This window comes from Agelaius tricolor, unplaced genomic scaffold (assembly GCF_023055355.1).
Source record: "Agelaius tricolor isolate 1412-34295 unplaced genomic scaffold, bAgeTri1.0.p SCAF_11, whole genome shotgun sequence".
Lineage (NCBI taxonomy): Eukaryota > Metazoa > Chordata > Aves > Passeriformes > Icteridae > Agelaius > Agelaius tricolor.
The window spans coordinates 8,026,269-8,037,604 of record NW_027269271.1 but is presented as its reverse complement, the minus strand read 5'-3'; the positions used below and the strand labels follow the sequence as shown (position 1 = coordinate 8,037,604).

At 38.3% G+C, this 11,336-nt stretch overlaps 1 protein-coding gene across 1 annotated transcript in view; it reads right to left on the bottom strand.

Annotated features, from left to right (window-relative positions):
• Nucleotides 1-2,163: 2,163 nt before the first annotated feature.
• The window catches only part of CDC73 (cell division cycle 73), a 102,205-nt gene continuing 93,032 nt past the window's right edge, over nucleotides 2,164-11,336 (bottom strand). The window contains exons 14-17 of the mRNA XM_071436004.1: nucleotides 9,513-9,674; nucleotides 7,645-7,745; nucleotides 4,391-4,532; nucleotides 2,164-3,571 (exon numbers count right to left, since the gene is read on the bottom strand). Of these exons, the coding sequence (XP_071292105.1) occupies nucleotides 3,535-3,571; nucleotides 4,391-4,532; nucleotides 7,645-7,745; nucleotides 9,513-9,674 (442 nt within the window). The 3' untranslated portion in view covers nucleotides 2,164-3,534. The remainder of the gene's footprint in view (nucleotides 3,572-4,390; nucleotides 4,533-7,644; nucleotides 7,746-9,512; nucleotides 9,675-11,336) is intronic.

Sequence of the window (11,336 nt, the reverse complement as noted above, 5' to 3'; positions counted from 1 at the left end):
AAACTTACTTTTGCACGTCCCTGTAGAGAATGGCAATATTTTATACACCAACTGCACAGCAAATGAAAGCCAAAACCAAATTTGCTATTCCAAATTTGCTGTCAAATATAACATAATAGTTTAACTTATGATGAAGGGCAACTTAGCACACAATGTGCTATCTACATTTTCTTCTGAATTCAGAAATAAAAAGGTTTACAGCATTGCAGAACAGTTCCATAAATTGTCTAGCTCAAGCACTGACTTTAGTACCTATTTGTAAAACCATCTTCCTACAAAAATTTCCAGGTAATAGCTAAATAGCTGAGCCTACTCAGCTGAGGATGCTGATCTGCAATTTCTTCAGGTACACAAGTCCCTGCAGTTGCCCTACTTCATCTTACAAAAAAACTCCCCCTTTGTTTGCTTTGTTCAGACTAACATTCAAACAGTATAAATCACAGGTATTTTCATTTTTAATACAAAATCATTACTTCAGGTACAACTACTGGCCCCACTAACCCTGTTACTAAAAGCAAGAATCACCTGCTGACAGCATGTGAGCCCAATCACAGACTTCAAACCAGTTCTCAACTTATCATGCTTCATCTCACTCACGTCACCCTCATGAAACAGTGCAGAGTTATGACACTGAAAGTGCAGAACAGGAACAGCCAATCTGATATCTGAGTCTCACACTTGTGCCATTCTAGTGTTCAATAAACTGCAGGCAGGGAAGTAGCTCAGCTATAGTTGTACATTTTAATTGAATACAATTTACACACTTTATACACCTCTAAGTAGTGTGTCCAATTTGCTCAGCAAAAAGAAAGCAGCTCAGTAAAACAGATGTCTGCTCCTCCAGCTTCCCCACTTCTTAGTATCGCTTTTCTTTATTACTCTACATTAACGTGCAGACAAATTAAGCATAACATAAGTGTCTAAAATTCCAGCTGTGTTGCAAAATGCTGCTGTAAGGCTAAATTTTTAAGTCCAAGTAGTTTCATAATCTATGTGCAGTTATTTATGAAGGCAGCAGGAATGCTATTCTGACAACCTAATTAAACTTCCAATAATGTCAGCAGGAATCTGATTGCAAAATGGCTCATTTTATAAACATCACTACTTTTATGACTGACAAAAATATGCACAATCAGGTGCCAGCTCCTTCACAAATACATATTGTATAACTTGGGTCACAAACTGCTTGCCAGTACAGAATTCTAAGATGTTAAAAGGTCTGTCCTCACCCCATAAAAACAAACACAGGTCACACAGATTGCATGGATATTGCTCCTCTGCCCATTCCATAGCCACATAACTTCAGTAGTTTCAGAGGAGTTAACTGCCAATAAATACATAAATCTCCATCTAAATCAAGCCATCTCCTGCATATAATACTGGATCTGGAATTACACCTGCATTGAAAACACAAGTACAGGATACAGAAGAGATAACTGTCCCTTGCCTACTGCAAACCCACTCTATGGTCTGCATATCACACTGCATGTGAAGCACACACTTGCCCAAAATTTACTTTTCAAGCTGACTCCCTAGAAGTCTCTTTAAAACAGCACAGGCCATGATGAACTTATTAAGTCTGAAATAAAAAGACATTTCTAATTGGAAATGCTCAAGTTTAAAAAAGCATACATGATATCTCACTGTTTAAAGCAGAAATTAACTGTAAATTGCTACCACGTGGTAGCAGCTGCTATGTTGGAAGAAGCCATTACAGCTTTGCTCTGTACTGTACAGGTTAAAACCAAGCACTCAATGTTTCAGGCAGCTCTAGTATGACATGGACACATTTCTAATAAGCTTAAGTACAGGGAAAACACAGTAACAGGGTACTGCCCAACTGCCCACACAAACAGGAGACATCCCAGTAGTTCTGTATTGCCCAGTCTTCCCAGTCACCATGCTGAATCCATTCCAAAATCCAGGGTCAGCTGCTTCTACTCTTGGGATTCACAGAGGGTTGTTCTGGTGGTTTGAGATTTCACAGTTCCATTTAGACCATTTGAAAATACAGTCTCAATACAGCAGGGGTGGATACATACAATTAAAAGTCAGACCTCAATGTCCTCATAAACTTAAGACAGTTTTAAAAACCTCTTATGGATATATGACTTCGGGTTTTGCTAAAAATGAAGTTAACATCAAATAAAAACCAAAACAGAATAGGTAGAACATTTTATTTTTGTCAAACCTTAAATGTAAAGTATATTAAAAAAACATGGTTTGGAATTTCAAGAACAGGAATATAAACATGTATTTTCTATCCCAGAAAAAAAAAATCATGCAGGTGTTACAGTATTTGATCATTCTCTACATTCACTGGTATGCAACATCAACTTAACGTTATTCCATAGATACAGAGATGCTGTAAATTGGTACAAATACCAGGATCCTCTGGCCTCACACTGGAGATGAGGCAAATCTGTTCTTTGGTAATTTGAGAAGGCTGATTTTCCATTCCAATGCAGGACTCCTGGGAGGCCATATTAGCCACTCAGCTCAGAAAATTACAACTCCTGTTGACAGTCTGGGCTACTTTTGTCATGAGAAAATCGTATTAGAGGTATAAATGCAAAGAAGTTCAAATTATTCATTCCTTGTGGTGGCTGTTCCAGGAAAATAAAAGAATCCAACTCTCTCCTCCTCTATTCATCATTTAATCTAGGTAACATTTAGATTCATATGCAAAGGTATTTGCTAGATGGGAATGTACACATGCATACTTTCAGTTTAAAGAAAGAGATGTGTGTGGAGAATGGCAATTTAGAGTTACCATGACTCGAAGGTATGCCTATAATAAATTTTCAAGATTTAGTAAACTGGGACATTACAAATCCAAAAAAAGAGTTAATAGATTTTTGATCTTCCCTTTTTCAACAAAGACTGACAGAATATACATATACAGCTTGACATTTTGATTTATCGAAAACAACTTTCACTTTGCTCAGTTTGCAAGTCCTATTGACTAAAATGTAATATCATTCACAACAAAATATTTTCAGTAAGTGAAACAGTAAGCAAAGAAACCCCAAACTAAGCTCAGAAGCTAAGTGGTTTAGAAAGCCTGGAAACACCTAGGTGTGTGTCATTGTGTCTATAACTTTTTTGTACACTATATCTATAGACACAGGCACACATGTATTTACACCCGCCCGTGCACACGCACACGGGGAACCCGCCGTGGACATCCAGCTATCCTCTACTGGGGAACAAAACACAGTCTTTAAAAATGTGCCTAATTTAACAAAACAGAGAAGAAACTGCTGCTATCAAAATATACAATTTGGATTGCAGACTAGAAGGCTAACAACATTAAAAAAATAGTTTTAAGCAAAACCCCTTTGCTTCCGATTAACAGGTATCAACCTGCCATAGCATGAATCATCCAAATAAGATTTTATAAAAAGTTTAAACTGTGACCCTTCCTCATTTGTAAAGTTCTTGACATATATAGTGCGACCTCTGGTCTCCAAACTGGAGCCCCTTCCATTTTTTTCAATCCACACTTCAGGAAATAAATGGCAGCTGAAGGATTTAGAATCTCAAGTGAGATTTGTGCTTTACCATATACCTGAAAAAAAAATTAACAGAAGACAGCATTACTACCCTCGTGGCATTTAAAGGAATTTTACTTGCAGGAATAAAATGTGCAGGCATTGTTAAAAGAGAATTCTTAGGGAATTAGAAAGTTGCCAAAGAGATGCAATGTGTTGTGTGCACGATTTCTCCTACTAAATAACAGCTGTCTACAGTCTTGCCTCAAAGAAAACTCAGCTTTCCAAGGCATTGCATGACCTCTAACATTGAAAGACTACTAGTTCATCTGGGAGTTCAGATATATTGTTCACCTGAGACTTTTAAATAGAAAGCCATGGAAAATTTGATGATTGGAATTATTTTGACAATTCCCACAGGATTTTTCTTTTTCACTCAATCATTCAAGCAGTTCACTGTGAATCAACATGAAAAGTTAAACATTCATGAAATGCATGGGCTTCTCCCCTCCCCCAATATTTCTTCAACTGCTTCATGATAATAAAGTTTCTTCTCTACAACATGAACAAGATATTGCAGTGAACTTCCCCTTCAGCAGGGTTCTGACCCAGAGAATCAGAGTCAGGAGGTGGGGAATCATGAGACTAATCAATGGTTAATGGTAACTACCCTTCCTTTAAATCCACACTTTGGAGATTATTACTTACAGTCTGTAAACATATACCACTACACTTCATTAACTGTATCATCAGAGAAAATCAAACCAAGCAGTATTTCCAAGATAAACCATTGTTGAGATATCCAAATTGTAAACAATTCCCTGATTGCCAGAACCTTTAATTCCCACCAAAAGCATACAAGCATGAAGATCAAGGACTTCCAGCAGGAACCATACCTGTCCAAGGTTTCCCAGAAGCGTAGGAACACTGGCCTGTCCAAGTGTCTTTTGTGGTAGCTGAGCTCTAACACTGTTACATCCCATTTCTGCACGTTGGGATCCAGGCGCACTTCATCGTACTTGAGATGAAAAGCTTTAACTACAGCAAACAGGAGAGCATTTGGTACAAACATGAAGATTTTAGTGCTTCTTTATTGGTCAAAGAAAATTCCCACCCCGCTCTTCCTTTTTCAGAATGAAGCCTGAGAGTAAAATTAACAAGCCCATAATCCAAAGAAGTCAACAACTCACTGAAGGGCACAGTTTAATATAGAGGTCAATGGCTCCCAGGCTATTCCAGGGTGAAGGGAAAGGGCAGTCCCTACTTACAGATGCACAGATTCCAAGGGAATAGCAGAAACACACTGCCAATTCAAGTACATTCTCTTTGAGAAACAAAGAAGTTCTTTCTGAAAATCTCTGAGCTGTCAAAGAATTAAATAATAATCAAAAAGGTATTTCTGAGACCTATGAGTAGGAAGCCTGGCTATCTCCTAAAAGAATCTGTAGAAGATTGATAGTAGAATGTCAGTGTAACCCCCAAATGCTGCATAAAGCATTCTGAGAAATTTAGTAACTGCCAATTTCCCCTGGTCTAGTACTCAGTTAAAAATGGTAAAATATTAACTGTTATTTTTCTCTTGGGAAGTACTGTCACACGTGAATTAGGTAAAGCCTCAGCATTTACACAGTGAGCATTAAAACCAGTGTATTTAAGCCTTGTACAATTCCTATCTGGTAACCCAATCTGATGATTTTAGTGGCATTGGAAAAGTAAAACAAGCCATCAGTCTTGTGAAAACTAGCTCTTTTTAATGCCATGCTTGTATCTTCTTCAGATACCACACTCTTAATTTTGCCTTCCACAACATCAGTTCTCTTTTCCAGATCCATTTGGGAACTCCCTAGAAGGCTGGTATGTGAAATTAGCTTTTTTCTTTTTTGTTGGCAAACTAAAGCAATGATCATCTGACTTGTATCTCTGACAGATAAATTTCCAGACTTTGTGATTAAGAATACATATACATTATCTCCACTATACATTGTTGCATGTACTCAAATAACTTCAGAAAAAACAAATTAAGATATACCAGGGCCATGCCTTTACAAAAAACTCCATCAACACCTGACAGAGTCTCTGCATTCCAGTTAAATGTTATTAAGCACAAGAGGATCCACTTCTGAACCTGAAACAAATCACTATTAAAGCTCCCTGATGTGCTCTGGGAGGAACACCTTTAAAATGGTAGTCAAAATGAAATATTTGTCCATGAAACTGACAGCATTCAAAACTTCATCACAAACATTCACTTGTAAATGTGAAATTGGGCTGATTTGGTACCTGAACATGAAACAGTCAGGACACCATGCACAAGGAAAACTAAGGAGCACAGTTATAGAGCCTCAGCTAATGAAATGTTCTGGGACAAAGCAATTGCTCCAATAAAACCAGTTTGGCAGGCTCTGGCCCAGTACTCATCATTTTTTTGAGGAGTTCTTTCTGGTAAGCTACCTGCTTGTTTTCCAAGTGACAGCCTTCAATACTTGGTAACCACAACAGACCCAGACAGAGAAGAAGAAATGCAAACTGCAGATGAAACAATGGACAGCTGCAAATCCCAGAAACCACATTTGTGAAGTGAACATTCAGTTCACTTACTGAACACTTTAAGTATGGCAAAACAATAGCTTCAGATAAAAATAGATACATAAAACTGGACTGATGCTGTCTGTGCTCCCTTCATTCACCTGTTTTCATTTAAAGGATGAGTAAAGTCATCAGGGAAAAGGTTCTAGAAATAGATTTTATCAGAAAAATATTTTTAAAATACCCTGCTTTGAAGGAATGGAATGCATTTCTAAATTGAAGATCCATTTCAATGTATGAATTAAGACCAGATATCCCACTTTCACTTGAAAAATGTATGAATTTGTACACCTTCAGTCTGAACTGTGCAGGCTGTGATTGTGATCTTTTGGCACGTTGAGACCAGGAGTGTCAAAGCAAGTCAGAACAATTCCTACAGCCCTCCATACATGTATATATTAAAATGATAAAATTAATAGGAAGCAGCATGTAACTGCTAGCTAGACCTTCAATATTTAACTGCATTTTTCTTGGCTTTGCTTTTTGCAATTGCCATTTTCTCAGTATCTTTATTTTGAAGTGCTATTTCCTTCTTTCATTAATCTCTTCTGTTCAACTCTCTCCTGTGGCATAGTTTTACTTTCACAATGACTTTCAGTCTCTTTTTCCCTTTCCTTGCTCTTCCTCAATCCCCCTTTAACTGACTCATTCTATTCTCTGGTTCACAGACCCATCCTTAACTTTCTGTCCCACCCTTGTGCTTTTTCCTTGTTGCTCATCAAAGTGGCTTTGTCTTTCCAAATTCTACATCACACAGCAAAGAGGGGTACACACAAAACCTGAACAAATCTGTTTCCTCATCACACTGACTGCAAGATGACAGAACTGAATTAAGGTAGGTTTGGGTCTGTTGCCTGTTTGGTTGGGGGTTTTTTTGTGTGAGTGTGTGTGTAGGTGTTGGTTATGTCTATATTTGAAACCACAGAAGACCATCTAAAGTTCTGTTTTCTAGGGCAACTCCAAACTAAAGCAACAGAGAAGAGAAGATGACAGATTCCTTAAGTACTATGGCCCACCTCTCTGTGAGATGGGTGAACTGTGCCAGAGAAGTGCCTCAAAGCACCACAGTTGTGGGGACCCAAAAAACCTGCTGAGATCTATACAATGCTAACATCTAGCTCACTGGAAACTTAAACTTTTTAAAACTCTGAAACTTTGTCAGACACCAGATCATATTTGCAACACTTTCTTGGTGGTTCACTAGGTGATTAATCCTCTCTTCAAAATAGCACTAGAATGTGCAGCCAGCCTGTAAACCTGTTAGCTATGAATTGCAGGAATACACATTGCCTGTTCACCCTTTTTTAGGAGACTGGAAAGCAGGTTTGTACACCAGCTATTTGTGACTCTTGCAGCTGACAGTTCCTTCCACGAGCTTGCACAGATCAGAGCAGATCAACCACAAAGGGCATGGGAATATTTGCCACCGTGAGGAGCCCAACGCCTGCTCAGCCACCTGCACCCAACAGCACTTTGGCAGCACTCTGTCATGAGCATAACCACCTACAAGAAACCCCACACACAACAGCAAAGCCCAAACCAAGGAACAAAGTAAATCCCTTACTTTTTGCAAAGATATCAACAGGAGATCCATCCGGCAGGAGCCAAGGCCAGCCCTTGAACTGCCAGGCAGGGCCCTGGACAAACACGGCCACCACGCGGTCCCTGGAACACACAGAGGGATGGACATGGCAGGGGCATGGCCTGGGAATGTCACTCACTGCTGTCCTGAACAGGCAGAGAGCCTCAGCAGAGCCTTTTATAGAGCAGGAGAGCACATTTAACAGCCACACCTCCAGCACAACTGCTTTTCCTCTTGTAAAGAAAAAAAATCATTCCTGTGATTCCTCTGGGCTTTCAGCCCTGCCCCTTTGCAGAAGGTAGCTCAATTTCTCAGGTTACAATTTTTAGAAGGCAGTGTTTATTTGTGGTCACCATTAATTTGCTTTTGAAAAGTGCTTCAACATTTTCAGAGACAATCTTCTGCAAATGGCACTTGAAACTGAGATGTGCAGATTTAAAAGCCTTTATTCTCAACACTGCTGACTTCCAGGCTGAAAATTAATGAGAAGCAACAGCTGCTAAATTTCTGCAAAGTGAAATTTCAACTCTTTTAAGAGTATACATCCATCACCTGTGGTCTAAGACAATAAATTTGTGATTAAAATTAAGCTTTTGCATTAGTAAAATTTTAAAAACCCCGCCTTAGAGAATAAATTACCTCCTCACATATGGTCTTTCTCTTGAACATTTACATGATCCAACCATGGTTCTTGCCTACCACAACAAATAATTATCTCTCTAATCTAATCCCCAAATTTAATCTATCATTAAATCCACTAAATCCCAAATGAAAAAGAATAATCAAGATGAAGTTTTGCGGTCTGGGGTTATTTATTTGCAGGTTTTAGAGTGGCTTCCTTGGGTAAAATCAAGATAAAAAACCATATACCACTCCATGTCTTTGGTCAGAAGTACTTTAGAAAGTAGTTTAGATGGTCCTTAAAGGTTTGATCATTAAACATTTTAAGTGCTATTTATTATTCAGAATTTTAAATCCACTGATTTCTGATTAATTCAAGTTCTAAATACAGAGAAAAATTGATTTAGGAACAGAATCTTTTCAAAGTATTCCTCTCCATTAAAATCCAATTTGGAAATAACAAACCACTAAATATGTCATTGTCCACATCTCAGATCTTCTCACTTGTCAGGAAGAAGTAAAAATGCTGCATATAATGCATGTCATCAAATAACAAAAAGATGTCAAACAACAATAAAAACTTCTCCAGAGTTGTTCTGTTCAAAGGGAGCTATTTTTAATACCCTTGAAAAATGGGCTACAGAGCAAATAATCCATTTCCAGCTTTTTCATAAAAATAAAAACTATCTACGATTCCCTTTCTGTAACTAGGGCTCTTCCTTCCAAAGTAAAATTCCAATAGTTCCAATACTGGAATCACAGTTCAGTCTTTACTGTCTGATGTATTTCCTTTCTATAACTCTTCAAAAAGATGGAATATCAGATGCTGATGGCCTGCAAAAGCACCTTCCCAACAGCCTCTCCCTCAGAAAGCAGACAGGAGAGGAGGGGGTTTCTTGCTTATCATGGTTCAGTGACTTGCACGTTACACCACAAACCAGAACAATAACATGAACATTTCTATTGGAATTTCTGGAACATTTCTGGCAAATCTAATAATATTAACTGTGCTGCTCACACTGTTAAAATTTGAAGTGTTGCAAGTTTTAAAGATCTTCTAGACCAATTTACTTTCATATTCTTTTCAGCTGAAGACTCTTTTACAGTTAATAAAATGAAAACTTATATCTGTACCTTCATTTTCAGTACATTTCAGAGCATTTTATTATTCCCCTCCAAATTCTGCAGAGTCCAGTGTAAGAAACTGAATAAAGGAGAAATGTTCTTACCAGTCCTGTGGCATGAGTTTCAGAGGTTGGTCTACGACCCGGTAGGGGACAGTGACGCTGACTGTGGTTCCCCCTGGCTGCATCTGGTCCTTCCTCCTCTGTATTAGAGTCTCATTCTCCCGCTGACAGCCCTGCTTCTTCTTCTCATCTGATGGTACAAACCTTAGGGAATAACAAACCCCTCAGTAGACAAGGGCAATTTACTTGATGGAATCAGCAGGAAAAGTAACAGCTTTATCTGAGCTTGGCGTTAGTGACAGCAGCCACTCAAGACACCTCGAGCCCAAGTCTCCACCACTACTCAGTCAGAACATCAAAAAAATGTAAGAATAATATTTCAGAAGCCCTCCTGATAAAAACAGTCACACTAAAAAGTCCTCTGTGCCTCAAAAATACAGCCTGACCCATTCTTAGACATCTGGGGCCTTACACAACACATTTGCAGATGAGGAGCCAGACCACGACCTGCAAAGTGACCACAACTCTTCTTTTTAGTGACCAACCTGGGCATTAAAACCAACTGCTTCCAGGAGCAAATTTCAAGAGCTCTTGGAGCCATCAGAATTACTGCCAATTAGAATTTTCTTGAGAAAGCTTGGATTTTTTTGATCAAAAAATGGTTTTGAGTGAGGTTTTATTTTTTTGGAGGATGATGATTTTACATTATCTATTATTTATCTGGTTACTATGATGCATGACACTAGAGTTTTTTGGGGTGTTTTTTTTTTTTGATAAGAGATTTTGTGATAGAATAAGTGCTTGTAAAATCCAGATAATGTGGCCCTCATGTCATATATTATCTCCATATGACAAAAATAAATGCTAAGATGTGACACAGCTTTCCTTTCTTCAATTAATTACAGATCCTTAATCTTTCAGCCCCCTCACCTTAAAAAACAACTGCAATCGCATTTCAAGGCCCTCCATTTTATGGTGATAATAAAATACCCAGAACAGGTCTCAAAACTGCCATCATAAATGTGAGAGCAGTGTGGGCCTTTTTATTGATAAACCTCAGTGGATTCTGAGATAGAGAAAAAAAGGAAGTTAACAGAGTTCTGCCTTTCAGGGAACTGGAAGTGTGTCATGGCAAGGGAAGCTGATGTGAGCAGCAGCACCTTCCAGGCCAGCACAAGAACAGTGTTCAGGCCTGGGTTTCAATATTCTATTCAGGACCACCCAGCTGCACTACAACCCTGTCTGCTGCTGACATTTCATTGCCAAAGCTCCTGATTAAAATAAAACTCTGTTTCCCCTAACTGCAGTAGTTAGGAGGAGGATTTGTGTTGTACATTTTAAAAGCACAGTGCATAGCTGGTAACATTTCTCTTCATTACAGTGCACATGGTGATTTTGAGCAGTTTACTACATTTTTTGGCTAAGTTGTTTGCAGCATTTCTATTTGTTCTCTTCAATTTATTTCTATTTGAATACTAAAAACCAAATTTGAATGTGTGCTTTAACAGGCACACTGCACTTCCCATTGTTGGATAAACAGGAAAAAGAATACAAGATTAAATATGAAGAAAAGTTCATTATTCAGTCAACTTGAAAACACTTGTTTTCACTACATATTCAAAGAGAAAATGGCATTTTGGGGGGGAAAAAGAAATCAAAAAATCAAGCAAACATGTTTTAAGGCAGCAGGTCAATAAACCTCCAAGAAAAACAATTTTGCTTTCCCAATGTAAATTAACAGATTATATCCTCTCTTAGTCCTCATGCCTTAACAGCGTTTCAGAAACCACGTCACAAGCAGTTTCTGAAATGTGTCCAAATGCATTCAATTCATACAACTGCACTGAGAAATTTAAAAAAAAGCCC